The 18,691-nt window shown below is 54.7% G+C and overlaps 1 protein-coding gene across 1 annotated transcript in view; it reads right to left on the bottom strand.

Moving 5' to 3' along the window:
• The window catches only part of UBE2QL1 (ubiquitin conjugating enzyme E2 Q family like 1), a 35,297-nt gene extending 19,565 nt beyond the window's left edge, over positions 1-15,732 (bottom strand). The window contains exon 1 of the mRNA XM_059173600.1: positions 14,813-15,732. Coding sequence (XP_059029583.1) covers positions 14,813-15,604 — 792 coding nt within the window. The 5' untranslated portion in view covers positions 15,605-15,732. The remainder of the gene's footprint in view (positions 1-14,812) is intronic.
• Between the last annotated feature and the right edge of the window lie 2,959 nt (positions 15,733-18,691).

Below are 18,691 nucleotides of genomic sequence, written 5' to 3'. Positions count from 1 at the left end.
GTGTGAGGCGGAGATGGGCCTGCATGGAGGCTGGGATCCCAACAGGAGACTTGGCCTTGGGGTGCTAAAGGGGAATCCAAATTCCTCCCCGGGGCAGCTCACTGAGTCCTCCGGTGCGTGCCACATGGACTCTGGTTCCAGAGGGTGAGGAGGGCGTGCGGAGCTGAAGGGACAGGCAGACCCGCTGCTGGGGCACTGAGCTGGGTCTCCCTCCTCCCAGTCCCTCTTCAGAGGGCCCAGCAGCTGGGGAGGGAGCAGGGGAGAGGGCGGGGGGCTGAGGGGGAGGGGGGAGGCCGAGGGAGCACGGGGGAGGCCGAGGGAAGGCTGAACGGCAGAGGGCCACAGCGGTAGTGAGTGGGAAGGTGGTCAGTGCAGGGGTGGGGTTCCACACTCGTCTGCACAGGAGGAAGATCAGAGTCTGAAGGTAGGGAAATGATGAGTCCAATTTCCATTTTCACTGAAGCCTGAGGGGGTTAACTTGGAAAGTCCGAGTGGGCGTCACGCGGTACAAGGGAGCTGCTGGGGAGACGGGTCCTGGGTTCCCGCGCTGGTCCCCAAGCAGGATGGGGCCTGACTCCTGTTCTCCAGCCGTGGCCTCCCTGCTCACCCGGACTTGGAGCTGCTGGGTCCTGGGTCCTGGGGGAGCCGTGGTGGGGGGCTAGGAGAAGCACCTCAGGGCGCCCCCAGAGTGCTGGTGGCAGGGGCAGTGCAGGACCCCCCCCGCGCCCCCCGACTCAGGCTCCGCAGCATCTCTCTTTCAGGGCGGTGGAGGTCAAGGCTGAGAACACCGGGTCCTGGGACAGCAATTTGGTAAGTTCCATGTTGCCGATTTCCCGGTTTTCCGTTATGAGTTTAAAATACTCACTTTTCTTTAGCCATAATCTCGGTTTCGCTGCTATTTCACCTTGCTCTGGGGTTCCAGTACGACTGTGTGGACAGAGTCTGAGCAAGGAAGCAGGCGTTACTGCCGTCAGCTGCTTCTGACGACAGCGGCCGTACAGACAGGCAGGCAGGCAAGCAGACAGAACATACGCGTGCTGGAAGTTCCACCGCAACGGACGGGGGCTATTCTCCTGTCTTTGCCTTTGATGGGATAACAACTCACTGCTCTCACCTTGGGATTTTGGAATTTTCTCTGGTGCAGGATTTTAAATCTCTTGCAGAATTATATTTAAATGGCAAAGAAATGCCAATGTTATCACAGCTCAATCACCATCAGTGAAATCCTCATTTACAGGTGAGTGTGTTCGCTTCACTTAGTTTCCCAGCCCTGTTTAATGATGTGATTCTACAAATTATACACACACACACCCCTTAGAATATTCTCGAAAAAACCTTCAGCTGAAAGTCAACACAAATGTTAAGCTTAAGCTTGGGCTTTGGGAAATCTTTGGCTCAAGGCTCAGCTCCTGGTCCCTTGTGGCCCGACGGGGGCCGAAGTCCGAAGGGGTCGTGGTCACACCACCAGCCAACAAACTCTGGAAGGGTGTCCTGCCCCAGGCACCCCGCCCAGCAAACACCACACTCCTCTTCATCCACGGGGTCCTTTCCTGTCTCTGCAGACATTCCCAAGCCGCATTCTTCCCCCAGGCTTTCCTCAGATTACCATGTGAGACATTGAACATATGTGCATGTGTAAGGTTTGCAAGATAGATTTTAAAGGTTTCATTTATCCAACCTGAGCGATACCTTCTAGAATATTCTGAAAGGAAAGACGACTGCAGGAGGTCTCCCTCCTTGCCTCTCTCTCAAACCCCGCCTGACTCCACAGACCTGTTAGCGTCACAGCCCCCTTCCTCGCGAGGCCAAACACACTGTAAAATAAGAGCCTTTCCCGGTAGATTTAGGAGCCGGCAATGTCAGTGGCCTCTCCCTCCTGCGGAGATCTTCCCACTTCCCCGAACACTCGGGGGCAACTTAATTCCACAGCACGGAGCGGAAGCTTGCATTGAACCTGCGGGGGTGGCCCGGCGGGGATTTTGGATGAAGCCCCTTCTGTCCTGACGCGCGGAGTGAAAGCAGCGCTTTCTTCCTGGGGTCCGTCGCCAGCTGCTCCTGCCCAGACCTTCACGGAGGACCGCCTTCTCACGAATGAGAGGTCTCTTGGACTTGGGTCTCTGACAACTCCTACTTGACGGTGCCACGGGGATGAGACCAAGTTCCACTGCAGAGACGGGAGAAGATGCACCTTGGAATTCTAAGTCCCCAGGTCCTGCTTGAGAAGCGGTGGTCCTGCTCAAGCACGTTACCAGCGAGAGCTCGAGAACACAGGTGCCTGGCCCCTCCTGGCTGCCCGCCTGTCATCTTCCTCATGCCAGAATCTGTCCCTGTCTTGGACCTCCAGAAAGCCATGCCCGCGGAGATGCTCTGGATATGGGAGAGCTGAGTGCCCACAATGCTCTGGGATGGCGGTCTGTCTTGCTCCTGCAGGACTACCCCAGACACTGCCCTGGCCGGCACCTGCTGGCAGAACCCTCGCACCTTTCCCCTGCACTCCTGCCTCTTAGAGATGTCTGCATCCTTTGTACACCTCCTCCCACACCCAGGTGTGACTGTCTTTCCTAGCCAGGTGCTGAGCGAGACCCAGTTTCGAAGTGGTGCCCTCTGTCCCTTTTTCCACAGGGCTTAGAGGATAAGTATATCTCCTGCCCTCATGCAGCTTACAGCCCCGTCAAGGGCAAAACCCTCAAATGTTGAGTAACCGTGGGTACACAGCCTGTTGGGCTCGACCTTCCAGCGAGGCCGGGAGAGCTCTGTGGCTTCTCTGATTAGGAGACCAGCAAGCCACCAAGACACACACGGGTGTGTGGTCAGCCCCAAGGTGCAGGCTGAGGTCCTTTTCTAGTTTTCTTAGGGTTGGGCCACTGACATGATCTCAACCAAAAGAGGTGATGATGGGAGAGAAAAAGAAATACATAGAAATGTGAGAAATCGGTCTGAGCCATGGTGGGTAGAACTGTCTCTGTTTGCCAGCTGTGATGCTGAAGATGGTTCACACTCGCCGAAGCCCATCTACTGATTTCCATACTACAGATTCACGTGCAAGAGAACACCCCCTCTTAGATCGATGTGGGCAGCAGGCTGAGAAACCCAGGGGGGAGAACACTCACAGCTCTAACAACGTCAGAGGCTGGGTTTCAGATATCAGTGTGGCTCAACTACGGGAAAACCATCAAGAGTACAACAGAAACAGTGCATAAATCCTGCGGGACCGGCACGCTGTGCGCCTTCCCCTCTCCTTGTGACGATGCTGCTCCTAAACCCCGGAATCCGAGGGGTCGCAAGGATGCTGGTGACATCCGGGTCCTCTCCTGTCTGAGGCAGGAAGATGACCCTGGTTTTGGGGCCAACACTCAGGGCCCTAACTGAGCTGCAAGAATGTGAGGCAGACACCAGTGTTCCTGGCTGATTCGCCTCCGACCGTCACAGTGTCACATATCCGCTCCCGGATGTTTCTGAGCAAATGCAAATCCTGTGGGCTGAACATTTCAATTAGATTTCCCTCGAATTCCACTAACGGAAAGGCCATTCCTGAAGGTGTTTCAGAAAGGCAAAGGAAGCCTGACCACAGTGAACTTCTCTGTGCACCGATCAGAGGCGATCCCGCTGATCTGTGGCCACTGCTGGCGTCCAGAGCATTTTACACAATTTCAAATTTCACTTCCGAGCCAGGTCTTCCTCTTGAAACAAAATGTAACCCAAGTGGTCCAGCGGCTATCATGTTCCATAATGAAGGTAGCATCTCAATACTTTAACGGCTAACAAAAGCACATGGTGTGCACGAGATACGGTAGAAGAAAAGGATTAAATAACGTTCTCGTGTGTAACTTTGTGACTTAGCAACAGCCCAGAAAATTCAGCTAATTTAAAGACACTACTAACACATGGAATCCTTAGAGAGCAAAGTCAGAGAGGTGAACGGCAGCCCTCGGATTGTGGTGGGACAATACACGGTCACAGTTATGATCAGGAATCAGCTCCTGGCGGAGACGATGACTCGAGGATGGAAACCAACAGACGCCAGGACAAGAGCCCGCAGTGGACGGCGGTGGCAGGCTATCCTGAGATTTTTGTGATTGTTTGTAAGATCGTGGGCGAGTGTGAAACAATTTGAGCCAACTGGATGTCGCGTTTGCTCGCGTTTGCTAACAGTTACGAAAGCAGATCCCTGTGTGTATGGGATTCGAATGTGAGTCCAGGTCTGGGTCTTGGATAAACGTCTCTTGTGTGTTTATTTCACTACGTATTTGCTTTCTGAGAAAGAAGGAGCAGCCGCTGATTGCCTCCTCCGTGTGTGGTGCTTCTGTACATCACGTCCTTGGGGATCACGATTCACCTGGGAAATGGGGTTACACGTCTCATCTTCAGGGGAGGTGCCTGAGGCTTGAGGAGGTGGCTAGCTGCCCAGCAGCAAAGCAGGCTGGAGAGGAGAGATGGTGTGGGAGCCCTGTGCTGGCCTTGCTGTCCATGGCTTTATCCCCAGTCCACCCAGCAGGGTGGTGGTGGAAATGACATATACGCTGGACCTTCAACCCCAAGCCCAGGGTTCTGGCCGGAAGCTGTATAACCTTTCAGAGCTTTCCCAAGACAACCGCGGACACTGAGAGCCACTTGCTCTCTGGAGTTCTTCACCTGGGGCCACGTAAATTTGGATGGAAAACATGAGTTTGTTTTCACTACCTCCTCACTACAAGCCAGCACTTCACTGAATTATGACTGAAGGTAACAAACTACAGCCTTGTGAGCAATGCCTTGACTTTGTCACCAACAGAAAAACAGATTTAAAAAAAAAATCACATTCTAGTTGGTGCCGACAACTTGAAAGGCCTTTTACTACGTCCAATTAGAGGAGCTGTCAGATCCGTCTTCGGATCTCAACACTAAATACGTGAATAAAGATGCACTTCTTAATTTCCTATTTTAGTCCAACACTTTTAAAAAGGTGATACATGTGTTTCGACATAATTGATTTCCTTTGAAATTCTGCGAATTTTATTCTGTGCGTTTAAAATGAAATTATTCCGAGGAGGGGTCCACGGGCCCCCCCTGATGCGGTCCTCCAGGTGGCAAGAAGGGGCTCTGAGTTCTCCGGTTCCTCTCGGACGCATGTGGGGGAACAACCAACAATGACCTTTATCTCTCCGGACCACGAGAACACCGAGGCCAGGATCCCCTTTTCAACAAAATTACTTGAAAAAAAATCACCCTAATTCCATCCAGCGGATTTCAAACTCTCTTTTTATTAGATCCGTTTAATTTACGATGATTTTCTTTAAGCTTCATACAACTTCATGGCTGGATCCTACCTTTAGAGAAACGGTCTCCCGGGAGCTGAGATGATGAAGTTTCATAGTATACGTTGTGCGAGTGATCCAAGAAGAAATGAGCGGTTCTGGAAGGGGTGGGGCCGCTGGGCCCATTCTGGGGGGCTCCTCTGTGCTGGTTTCGGGCTGGCGAGGGCACTTCCCCAGGACCCTAACGCAGTCGCTCTGCCCTCCCCAGGTGGGACTCTGGGGGCTCCCGGACCCCAGGGGGGTGCTCTCTGCGTGGGAGCAAGCTGCTGAAGAGCCAGCTTCCCTGAGAAACAGCCCCCGTCCACAGAGGGAGGTGAAAGCAATATGATTCTAGTACTTAGATGACTTTTGAAAGTTACATTTTAAAGGCTTATAATATTCAACTAGTTACGATGAACTTAAACTTGTAATACATTCAATTCCAAGTTTCCTCCATGTTATTTCTACTTTTCCCTGGCTGGGAAGCAGAGTGAAGTAGGGTATGTCATTATCCTGAAATACCTCAACACAGATTAATCCTTGCAGCAATTAATACTTATTTTGTACCATTACATCCAATTTCTGACTGGTGTCTCCTGGGAAGCAAAAATGGGCATCCAGCCTGACACTCAAAATTTATGCTAACTCCTATGTGTCAGTGAGGCAAAAATGACTGTTTTAATAACTAAGTGCACAACATGTCCAAATTTATAAAATAAGAATGGCTGCTTTTTATCAGAACCAATATAGAGTCAATTCTATAGCTCCATATTCTGATTTTTGGAAACGTCTGCTTTTCAAAATAAAAAAGCCAGAAAGCACTGCCTTACTATTTTTCTGTAAATTCTTCCTTTGATTCCCAAGTGAGTTGGGTACATTACAACTTAAAGTGTAACCCAATCCCTTCTAAAATACTGTTTCCTCATTTCTCTCATCAAAGAACTTTTAATTTAAAAAAAAAAAAATCTCCAGACTGCCTGCCAAATATTGTGACAGAGAATTAGTATTTATCTTACAGAAATTATTTTTACAATAGTAATTTCTTCAATCTGAGTAGGTTCACCAATGTAGCCATTATATTCAAAAAGCATTTCTTTCTTGAGTTTTTCAGAAATTTTGAAATGCCTCTCCCTTTCCTGGAGACAAGAAATAAAACAACAATAATTATTTTTCTCCTACGGTTCTGAAAGATGTAAAACGTTCTTCTAGGTCACACAATGTGTACCATGAGCTTATTTGGGCCCATAGATAATTCAGTAGATTCAATGGGTATGTTATCCCTTCCTTGTGGATCCAAACCTAGCAAAGTATCACTGCAAAGACATCTGGAAGGTGCACAGGGACCTACGAGGAGCAGCCGAACGCACAGGCTCTTTGGCGGGGTGGCTTCCGCCTTGCCCATGGAAGCTCATGGAAACATGGTGGCCCGAGCTCTGGATGGCCTGATGAGGACTGAGCTTTGCTTTTCACTAAGCCATCGGCCTGGGGCACAGATTCAACCTCAGCGAGCCTGTTTTCTCCTCCGTGAACTGGCAATAATGACAGCACTTGACTCACAGGCCATTGCAAGGACTGACTCCAATGGCCAACAGAAAACATTTTGCATGGCAGCCCGTCTGCATTAAGTACCGGCCCCAGAGCGGCAGCCTTCTGCTGCCAGCAGGGACAAAGGGAAGGGAATGGGGTGTCTGCTCAGATCTGCACGTTGCATGGCCAACAACTCACTCGGCGCACACGGTGTGTGGGGCGTGGTGCCATGGGGGGGCAATAGAGTTGGCATAGGTCAATGGTGTCTAGCAGGATAAGACCAGGCGTGTCTTCTGGAAAATGCGAGGTTGTTCAGAAGAGGGCCTTTCGTAGAGGAGATGGGGCTTCAAGGATGGCTGGGCCTCACCGCGTGAACGTTAGGGAGGGGCTGGTTGTGAGCTGAGCACGGACAGGAAGGACCAGCCAGGGCTGGGGAGGCTGGAGGAGGACAGACCTCCACGGGGGCCACGGCGGGCGGGGGAGGGCCGCTGTGCATGGGTAGCGCGCGGGGGCTCCTGGGGTACTCCGTAAGGGTCAGGATAAAGGATGTGAGAGGGCCAGGTCTGTGTCTCGGAGGAGTTAGGACGACGGCAGAGAGGACGGAAGGAGACAGAGAAACCGCACGGGGCATTGCCCGGGTCCAGGCAGGAGACGACGAGCTTCTAATGAGGCAGGACGGCGGGTGGAGAAGAGAAGGCAGGCGGGAAACCACGAGAGGAGGAGTCTTCGTTCATCCTGCTCCCTGGCCATGTCAGTCCCGCCGGGTGGGGACGGGGCACGTCGGGTGACTTCCCTCGGCTCCCACAGCCATGCCCTGCCCTCTACTTCCAATCCTTTGCCACCTGGTGGGTCCCAAATTGGCTTCCTCCTCTGTGTTCTCCATCTGGGGTCCTGGGTCCTCCTACACCACGTACTCCCCCCCACCCCCTCCCGGCCTCACCAAAGTGGCAAGAAGCCAGCCAGGAGGAGGGCCAGAGAGGACACTCGGGATGGTGAAGGGGTGTCACGGGAGTGCCCCGGGCAGCGCGGCTGCGGAGCCACGGCATGCCAGACCCTTGGTACACGGGTGCCGAAGGAAGGGAGGAAGGAACGAAAGGACGAGTGACGCGTGATGAGGCGGAATGGGCGAACATCTCACCCTTACTGTAGTCTGCTGACTCAGCAGCTGGGAGAGCCTGGAGGTCACCGGAAACGCTTCTGCCATTACAGCGACTCCCCTGTGTGTTTTGGGAATGCCCGATCTTCCCATTTCTTGGCGACGCAGTGACATTCAGAAACTCAGGCCACCCTGAAGGCTCCCTCTGCAAACATTACGCAGGTCTGAACCCTGCTAACCCCAGGACCGCACGTCTCCCAAGTCCCCAGGGCACACATGAGCCACTGCCAGTGGTCAGGTCCACGGACACTCAATGAACGGGCACGTGTCCACGCCGGGTCTGACTGCAAGCGGCCTGGGATGCCGAAGATGAACATGAATGGGTTTCCTGTCGTCCCCTCTGGTTACTTCTCCGCGGTGGCACTCCATGGGAGTCTTAGGTGCCACCGTGTGTCCAGTAAATGTCTAGTACAGAGTAGTCAGTAGGCACTCAATACCTGTGCCACAGGCACCGGTGAGTTACTGCCAGTTATCTCCGGGTAGGCCGAGCTCCTGAGCCCTCCCCGTTGTGTCTCAGGGTCACTGAGCTCTCCTGGGCACACGTCCTTCCGAGGCCACACTCGCCCCTGGTCAGGGAAGAAGGGCGCGGCTTTGGGATGGCCTGTCTGCGAAAGTAGGGCTTCCGGGGGGCTCTGCCAGGGTTCACCCGGGACGGTGCGTCCGCCAAGGCAGCAGGAGGGAAGGTGCGAGGTCGGTCCCGTCCTCGCCACCTGAAGGTCCTATTGTGGCCGCTGGTGGGCACGGGGACATGGAAAGGGGACATGTCGGTCCGTGGTGGCTCGTTCCACCCCCACATGTTAGACTCACACAGGAGTTTTCCAAGCCTCTACCTGGGCCTGATCCTAGACCCGGGACGTTTGACTCCCTGAGGGTCGGGCTAGGCACGGGAATGATTTCAGCCCTCCCAGGGCGTCTGACTGACCGGGCGGCTGAGGACCACTGCCAGAGGGCGAAGGACTTACACCTTCTGCACCCCGCCCTGTCTCTCCCTGCTGCCTGGTCAACCCAGCAAAGATCTCACTTCCACCAGATCTGAAATGTGGCTCCAGCAACCCACTATTAGTAGCTGCTTTTTAAAAAATTATTATTATTATTTTATTTTTTAGTAGCTGCTTTAAAAGCAGAACAAAATAAAACAAAACACACATGAAAGCTATTTTGCTGGTTCCTGAGCTGTCCCCCAAATGGCACTACCTTACTTCTAACCATGGATTCATACCCACCTGTTCCTAAGGAAGAAAACGGGCAGAACTCTCCGCTCTGGGCCTCATGCTTTAAAACAAACTTTGAATTATTGTTACTTATTGGCATTTTCCACTAACATAAGCGCCCCCAAAACTATGCTGGCCCTTAATAAGAGACCAAACCTCTCACATCCCTTCATCTAAATCAGAAAAATAAACAGAAATACAGTGACATTCTCGTCTCGCAAATTCAGATTCTCAAAGTCCACGACTCAGGGTAAAGTAAGTCGCTACTATTATTAACTGTGCCGTCAGCCGCGGGCTGTGAGCCCTCGCCGGGGAGCGAGCTATGGGAGCCCGCCAACTTGGCATGGGACTATTTTTAGGATACAGAGTCCTGCCTGTGTCCTCCTGCCCGTCCTACTTGATATCAGAACAAGCTATTTTTTCTTCAAACAGTTCAAGCCGCAGAGTCATCCTGGGTGGGCAATTATCTCTGTCACCTACACTTGGCACAGGACAAGATGACAGAGTGACTCATAAGACCTCCGCGCCAATGCATTCTCCTCGGCGAACTCCTGGCTTCACCCTCCCCTCTCCCAGCCGGGTTATCGGTGTTGACGCCCCACCTGCCCCCAATCCGCTCCCCTCCCCAGGGGCTGCCAACTCTGCTCCAGGCTGGTCCTCCGGGCCTCCCGCAGTGTGGTCCTGTGTTCACCGCACTTTGCGAACCAGCAAAAGCCTCTGGAGACACGAGGTTGAATCAGTCACAGACTTCCTGTTTGGGCTTGCCCCGGGCCGCACTGTGACCCCACCGCCCCGTCCCTGCATTGGGAGTCCTTGTTCCCCGCGCCTCGGAGTGGGACTGTATTGGGAGGCAGGGTCTTTACAGAGGTGATCATGGTAAGCTGACATCGCTAGGGTAGGCCCTAATCCAATACGACGGGTGTACTCATGAAATGAGAACACAGACACGCACGGAGGGACAAGCCCGTGAAGACACAGAAGACAACAGCCTTCTCTCGGCCACCGAGCGCCACCCACGGACAGATTCCCCTGCGCGGCCTCACCGGGGCCCCACCCTGCTGACACCTGATTTCCGACGTCTGCCTTCCCGAACCGAACCGTGAGACGGCGCATTTCTGCTGTTTAAGCCACCCAGCAGCCCTAGGGGTCTCACACAAAACGTGGGTCAGTTGTAACAGCTTGGAAGCCAACCCACTTTGGGACCCAGGGGGCTGGTGACCTTCATCACCTTTTCTGATGACACCTGCAGATGTTCCAGTCGGAAGTAAAACGCTGTTCCTAGGCCTCGACCTCTGGAAGAAGTTCTGAAGAAGGCGGCCCTCGTATATGTGTGCACGTGTGCGTGAGCACGGTTCTCGGAGGCACGCATGATGCCGAGGTTTTAAGTCCTAAGGTCGAGCTCAGGAGATGCGGCGTATCGTCAAATGGCTGGCATGCAGAGCCCGTTCCTTTTCTAGCACATTCTGACCCTGCCAGCTTCCTTTATTTAGAGATCCCAGAGACTGATCCAGGAGGCAAACAGACGGTCCTGGAACTGCTGACCAGTCTGGAGCTCAAAAGCTAAGATCTGAGATGCTTCAGGTCGCCTGCTCTCACCGTTCTGCCGACGCCCGGCCGGGTGTCAGCTCTCTGCAGACACGCACGGTTCTTGCGCGGGTCCCAGTGAGCGGACGACTGCCCGGGCACAGCCAGCAGCTGAGGTAGCCCCCCGGGTTGGCCCTGCCCTGCCTGACCGGCTTCCTGACGGTGGCTCGGGTTCCAGAGCCTTGCCACTCACTGCTAGAATTAGAACGAGACGTATCGATTTCGCCTGACCGTGGAGCTACAGTTCCCTCACCTGTACAGAGACCATCGAGAGACGAGCACCGAGTCAGGCGAAGCAGCCTGGGGGCTCACTTAGCTGGCGGGGACTGGACTTGGAGCAGGGCGCCGCCAGCAGCAGAGCGTCTGCCTGCTGGCCTGCGTCGTGTGCTTGGCTCCGAGAAAGCAGAGGAGGAGTGAGGAACAGTCTTTCAAGAGCCATCTGGTTCCCTGCCCCTGGCAGCGTCTAACTAATTGAAAAGGGGACACTCAGGAGGTACAGTGATGCGAAAACGGAGCTCTGAGTTAGAGCCCCCTTGAACGGCTTTTGGGGACCCTTCTGCTTGAATAACTGCAAGCAGAGGGTCTCTGTGCTGTCATTCCATGATCCCAGGCTCCGAACCCGATGTATATGCCAGTGAACTCCCCTGCACTTCCTAGGAGCTGGGCCCTCCCAACGTTGATGCTCCTGAGCCCAGGCTTCTAGACCCTGTTCTCGGAAATCTCCACAAATGGAGTTCACACGTGGGGCTGCCTACTAGGTGCAAACCCTGGGCTCACCCTGCAACCGACCTAACTTTCCACACCAACATTTTACAGATCCAAATGTCGGAAATCCTCCCCTCGAGCTATAGATCTTCTTTTGGTTTGGTAAACGATGAAGGATGTAAGTAATGGTCTGAAGTTTTAGCATTTTCACCAATTCATTTTAAAAGTATGGGAATTGTTCACTCAGTTGCAGAAAACCAAAAGAATTACCTAAAATGTCTCCGTTTAGTGAAAAGAAGGACTAGTAATAGACAGTAACAGGCAGGGCAGATGCGTCGCTATCTGCACATAGAATACATCATACAGGCAACGAATGGAATTTCATTTAAAACAACCACAGTCCATACGGCAGCACAGCCAACCAGGCAGGGGAGGGTCTCATGAAATGACTGAACTTAGCACATTGCATGATAACCCCGAACTTTTTATTTTCTGCACAAAACTGCTAAGCAAATCTTTTGTCAATATTACCAATGGAACCTTTAAAATTATTTGGCGATTTCTCTGAAGGCATAGAAACAAAACAAACTTAGTATATCCTCAATTCAGAGTTAAGCTGAGCAGTTATGCAAGAGGAAAACAAGCCTTTAACTTTGTTGCTTAAGAGAAATGAATCCTAAAAAAGAAAAGCCAACAGATGGAGGAACTGAGCTACAGGAGAATGACTCTTTCTCTTAAACTAATTATTGGTTTGGTAGCAGTCCCGGTTCTCTTTGAATACCTAATCAGGTACTTTGATTCCTTTCCCAAACCCCATTACCTTTAACTACGGAAATAATTTGGTAACTACAGTATGTGCACTGCACAGTCTGTAGGCAGGGACTTCATAAAAGGAACTGCTCAGGTCCCGGAAACACTCTTAGAATCCTTTTGAGCACAGAGTCTTGAAGCGTAATGATTTCACTTCTCTGATTCTCACACTGCATTCTGAAGAGGTTGTGTGTATCCCACACCTGTGTCTTCTGGGTGTTGAAGTCAGCGCAGAAAATGCAAAGGAACTGAACTGATGTTTTCATAAGTTGCTGCGTTCCTGCCTTCAGTTACATCTTTTACAGTCCAGCTGATAATACAACATGCTTGGTGGAGGGCCCTGAGTTCAACTGAGTGATATTTTGAAAATAATAAATAAAAATATTGATAATTATTTTCAACCCTGAAGTCTCTAACTTGCAACTGGCGTGCAAGACTCAATTTCAGTCATGCAGGAAAGGACCACGGACCCAAGGACCTGCTTATTTTAAGAGAAGTGCACAGGCCTGCATGCGTAGCACTAATTTACACAGGGAAATCGTGTGATTTACAAAGATGTATCTCTTTTTGAGAAACTTCCTCATTTCCCATTTGGAATCTTTACTTTCCTATATCTTTCAAAATGCAGGCTGTGACCCAAGGGACCTCTAGGATCTCCTCCTAACCTAAAATGTCATGATTCCGTGGCTCTATAAGGCAAAACGACATTCCTCTTCCCCTGGTCCCCAAAGTCATCTCACTGTGGAGAATGAATGAAGGTAAGACACTGTTCCAAAGAATTCTGTTTAGCAATGATTTAAGAAACAGGTAACAAAGTCATTTTTTTTTTTCAGAATATTTTCCCACATCATTTGTATAAATTCTGTTCAAAAAATAAAGCGACCCCCCCATTCCTGTGGCTCATATTTAATTTCAGGCACCTTACATCAGATCCAGTACTGAACGGAAAGAATTCAGAACGAACGTTCTCACAATAAACCATTAAAAAGCTCTCTCTCAGTTAAAGATGTCTTTCCAGGGCTGTCATATCCATCCCTTTCCTAACTCAAGAAATGAATGTAAATCCCAGAAAAGATAGGCTGGCAGGATAGTTACTTGGCACCCTGCACTGGCATTAGGATGCTATCTGAGTGGGATCCCAGGGGTTCCACCTCCAGTGAACTTGGAAGAACCAGCATGATTTGATCGGTGTGAGAGACCCTGCAGTAAAAGGGACACAGGCAGGTGACAGGGGACTCATGCTTCTGATATGCAGGCTGCAGAATGATCTAATCGAGAGGTCATTCAGGGTCTGCTAAATAAAACAATGATTCTCCATAAATCTACAGTTGCCCATATGAAAGTATGATTTTATTAACTGTTTGCTATTGATTTTGAGAAAATATCAACCAGCTCAAGCATGATCAAGGACACAGAAGTGTGGAAAGACAAAACGGTCATGCCCCTGTCTGCAGCCAGGGGGGAACACATTTCAGAAGACCCATTCATTCCTTGCGCTGGGGTTCCCTGGATTTCTTTTGGTAAAGCTGCCATCTGGCACAGAAGACTCTGGCATCCAGCTCCCTGCCCCCCAGCCCAGATTTCACCACTTAGTTAAAAACATCTTAAGCCCTGATAAAGGATTAAACTCCTGGAGTCACGAGGAAACCCAGGGAAGAAACAGATCTGAGAAAGAAGGGAACGGAGGTGATGGTTCTGGAAGGTGCCAAGCGTTTCCTTGAGAGTCTGGCCTTGTCACTTAAGGAACCACGCAAACCACACCTCCTCACCTCAGCTTCTCCCCGCGAAATTTCTCAAGAGCACAGTTTTCACCTTTGCCCTAGATGCTGCTCAGAAAGAGCCAGGAGAGGAGGGAGCAGATTCAGCAGCTGGCCAGGCCTCCACAGAGCACCCCAGCTGCACAGCACCCACCGGAGATGTTGGGGAGTAGACCTTCCTGTGTGTGCGTGTGTGTGTGCGTGTGTGTGTGCGCGTGTGTGTGCAGGCGCGGGGAGGGGGGCGAGTGATAAACTCGCTTGAGCATTCAGATCCTGAGTCCATGTAAAGTGCCACCCCCAAGCGATGGTGGGGTCCGAAGTGGGGAGAAGCGGACGATGGGGACGGGACGGGAACGGAGAGGGAGACGAAGGGGGCGGGGAGGGAAGAAAGGGAGAGAGGGGGCGGGAAATCAGAGGATGTGGTGGAGGGCAAAGGGGCCGAGCCAGAGGTGGGTGGGCAGTGGAGAAAGCCATAAGCACAGAGGGTGGCGGGATGGGGCGCGAGGGAAGACGGCGCGGGCTCAGGCGCGCGAGGAACCGGGGAGGAAGGCAGCGGAGGGTCCGGGGAAAAGCCGGACAGTGAGCTCACGGTCGCCGAGGCAGGGAGCGCGGGCGACAAGCCGCGGAGACCCGGGACCGGGTGGGACCGTAGCGGCCGGAGGACGGCGCTGCGGGGCGCGGGCCCGAGGCGCCCGGCGCGTCGCCCCGTCGGAGGCGGGTCCCTGGTTCCCGCCGCGGCCGCGCGGCGCCCCGCGCCCCCTGCCCTCCCCGCGCGCCCGCGCGCCTTACCTGGCCCTTGACCAGGCTGGCGGCGAACTGGCGCATGACGGCCTCCACGGTGTAGGCGCTGGACCAGCCGCGCGGCGTGAGCAGCTCCATGCAGATGGCGCCGCCGTCCAGCACGTAGCCGTTCTCCAGGCGCGGGCTGAGCACCCGCATGAAGGGCGGCGAGAAGGGGAAGTTGTCGGGGAAGGTGAGGTTGAGCAGGATGAACTCGGTGTTGGTCTCCTTCATGTCCTGCCACAGCACGGAGTCCTTGTCCACCTGGTGCAGCTTCACGTTCCAGTCGAAGAGGCTCTCGTCCACCAGCTCCACGGAGATGAAGCGGTCGCTGAGGCGCGCGATGTCCTGCAGCTCCTTCATGAGCCGCCGGCTGCGCACCTGCGTGCAGTGCTGCTGGCGCGCCGCGGGGACCAGGCTGCCGCCCGCGGCCACCGCCGCCGCCGCCGGGCCCGGCCCCGCCCTGGCGCCCGCCGCCCGCTCCCGGGGGCCCCCGGCGCCCGCCGCCCCCGCCGCCCCCGCGGCCGGCTGCGGCGGCTTGTCGCGCGGGGTCGGCTCCGCCGCGCGCTTGCCCTTGCCCTTGCCGGGCCCGGGGCTCGCGTCGCCCGCGCCCCCGGGGGGGTGCTGCTGCTGCTGCTGCTGCTGCTGCTGCTTGTGGCCGCCGCTCTTGGCGCCGCCCTTGCCGCGCAGCGACGCGCTCTGCTGGCCGCCGCCGCCGCGGTGGTTGTGGTGGTGCTTGGGGTCCTCGGTGTCCCGGTTGTGCAGGCGGATGAGCCCGATTTTGCGGAGCAGCGTGGCCATTTTAGGCTCGGCGCCGGCGGGGTGCTCCCCTCGGCTCCTGCCCCCGGTGCCCGAGAGCCGGGGCGCGGGGGACGCGGGGCGGCGGCGGCGACGGCCGAGCACTCAGCGGGGCGCGGCGCGGGCCACCCCCGGCGCCGGCGGCCGTGGCGCAGCCGAGTGGGCAGCACGCGCGCTCGCCGGCCGCTGTGTCGCCGCTGTCATATGACGGGGCCCGCTCCGGCTCGGGCTCCGGCCGCCGGGCGAAGGCGGGCGTGCGGCGGGCGCGGGGCGGCTGGTCGTCTCCCGGCCGGTCCCTGGGCGCAGCCCCCGGAGCCCGGTGTCCGCGGTCCTTTGTGCGCGGCCGCAGCCGGGCTGGCCTCGAGTCCCAGCGCAGCGCCGGGGCGCGCAGAACCGCCCGCAGCGCCCCGGAGGCAGCGAGGTGGCCGCGGGCTCGCGCCGTGCGCGCCCGCCGGGCCGTGCCGCTCTGGCGGCTACCGCGGGGCCCCAGCCGCTGCCGCTCGCGTCGCCGCCGCTGCGGCTGCTGACATTGCAGAGGCGGCTGCTCCGTCTGAGCCGAGCGCGGCGCGGAGGGGGCGGCCCTGCCGGCCGTGGAGGGGGGGCGCGGGGCGGAGCCGCGGGCTTGCCTGCGCCGTGCCGCCCCCGCCGCCCGCCCGCCGCCCGGCTCCCGCGGCGACACGCCACGGCCGCTGGGGGGAGACAGCGGCGCGCGGCGGGCCGGCCGGGCGCGGGGTGCGGAGTGGCGGCGCGGGGCCGAGCGGCCGCAGAAGCCGGGCGAGGCCCGGGAGCCGCGAGAGGAGGGGCGCGCGCGCACTCATGGGGGTCGCGGAGGCTCAGGATCCTTCGGACCGGGATCCCTCCTCGCCGCGGCCCCCGGTCCGAGCTTCCGACCTGGCTTCACCTCCTTACAGCAATCCGGAGGGGAACGGGTGTCGGGAAACGGTAGAAGCAACCTGTTTATGGATTCCTTGGGACCGGATGGAGCCCAGCAGCCCACACAGCAGTCCCGGGCCGGCGGAGGCCCGAGACCCGGGACAAGCAGCGGGGACCTTTCAGAAAGACTGTGGAGTAACCGGGGCCTGGCGGGGAGGACGCGGGCAGCGCGCCCGCCGCGGAGCCCCTCCAGAATAGCCCCTCGAGTCACGACTTGAAGGGGTGAACGTTGCGCGAAATCACCCCCTCCAGTCCGGCTCCGCTCCTGCCCAGCACGCCACTGGGCCGCGGCGTTCAGAAAGGGGGAGGAGGGGAACGCGGAGCACTGCCTTTCGAGTCGTTCCCAAAACTGCCCGGGGAAACGCATCCGGCGCAGGCGGGTGCTCAAGGCGCAGGGCCGACCCCTCTGCGCCCCCCTCCCCCAAGGGAGTCCCGGGTGCCCGCGGCCCACAAGGAGATCGCCCACGGAGGGGGAGGGGATCCTTCTCCAACCTGGACGCTTCCACCCCTCTTCTCCGTTTCTGCCTTTAACCCATTGAAACTTAATTTTTATCTGGTGAAATTTCAAGCAAAAAGCTTGTTCGGGGCTCCAGAAGCCGGGACGACCGAAGGACCAGCGAAGCTCAGAGGTTTGCAGAGGTTTGCGCGGCCGCTCACAGGCCCGGGTGTGCGGCCGGACTGCGCAGGGGTGAGAGGCGTGCACATCTCCCAGAGATATTGGAGAAATGACCCCTTAAATCTCAATAGCTAAGAACTGTACATTTCACTGCTCTCCGGGACTTGGGTTCCGACTTGGGGAGCCTCTGAGTTCATCAGCAGAGCCTGTTCATTCTGGCGCCATCATTTTTTTTTTTTTTTAAAGCCTCTTTATTATCTTCACTTTTTCCAAGTTATTAAGTATTTTCATGGCGAAAAATAATTCTACAGGTCACTGCGAGGACTAGTCGAGACCGAATGGGTCTGGAGCTAGGTTTTCTGGGGTTGCCTACAGGGAAAAACAGGTGTTAGCATAATCCTCTCCAGCTTGGGGCTGTGATCCAGGGGCACAGTCCCCTGGAGAGAGGACTGTATACAAAGGTGCATATGCTGGAGGCTGTGTTCAGGTGGGCAGGCCTCCGAGCAGTGTGGGGGTCCAGGCAGGACCAGGGGTGGTGATCCAATTTCAGCTGCAAGTGACTGCAGGTCTGTTTGTCTAGGTCTCATGGGGGTTTCTGGTAACCTCGTTTTGTCCAGCACTGTCTTGTAAGGATAGGTTGAAAAGGAAGATGATGATGTCTGTCTGTCTAGTACTATGAATTCATTTAATCTGCAAGAAGAGAGGTATGTGGTGGATGGTGAGATTGGAGGGGGGTATGGGCAGGCATCGCACGTTTTCTCATTTTATGGCCTCAGAAGCCCTCTTGGGTTTTATCCGAGCCATTGTACTGATGAACAAACCGTTCGAAGGATGCTCAGCTTAGCCTTGTGCTGCGATCTACACCCTGGTCCCCGCCTCTCCGTTTTGTAGTCTGGGTTGACCAGCTGTTCCTGACCACACCTTGCACAGCCACAACGCAGACTGGGTGGGGTATCAGCACCAGCCCCTGGCGGGTAAGAAAACCCCCACCAGGATGGCTGTGACTGTCATCACTGATGTCAGCTGAGCTTGGGTGAGTGAGGCCTCAGAGAAACATTTGTGGCAGCGACAGTAGCCATTTCTACCTGAAGTCGGGAGGTCATCCAGTGTGATTTGGGAATGGTGTAGCTGAAATCCCAGATAGTTAACATAAAACCTCTATGTCTGAATGGGATTATTACTAGAGTGGTCACATAGTTTATTACCTGAATGTAGATACTTTTTGAGAGTGAAGTGCTAGCCAATGCAGGACTGCCCAATACCCAAGATGGTAGCCATCTTATTTCGCACCTATCCATCATGCTTATAGAATCTCCATCAAGTCTTGAAAGGACTAAAGCTAAATGTTAGGGAAAAAATGGGAAAAAACCTAGATTTATAACAAGAAGGGAAGCAGCAAGTAAACTTTACCTAATCTACTTGAGGGTGTATTATGCAGCAATCACATTATAGTTAGGAGGATTATATAGCAAAATGAAAATATTTATGATCTACATAATAATTTCAAGTGAGAAAGCAGAGCAAAATTTTATCCACACTGT

This window comes from Mustela lutreola, chromosome 5 (genome assembly GCF_030435805.1).
Source record: "Mustela lutreola isolate mMusLut2 chromosome 5, mMusLut2.pri, whole genome shotgun sequence".
In the NCBI taxonomy this organism is placed as follows: Eukaryota; Metazoa; Chordata; class Mammalia; order Carnivora; family Mustelidae; genus Mustela; species Mustela lutreola.
The sequence above is the reverse complement of the archived record's forward strand: the minus strand, read 5'-3'. Positions and strand labels throughout refer to the sequence as shown.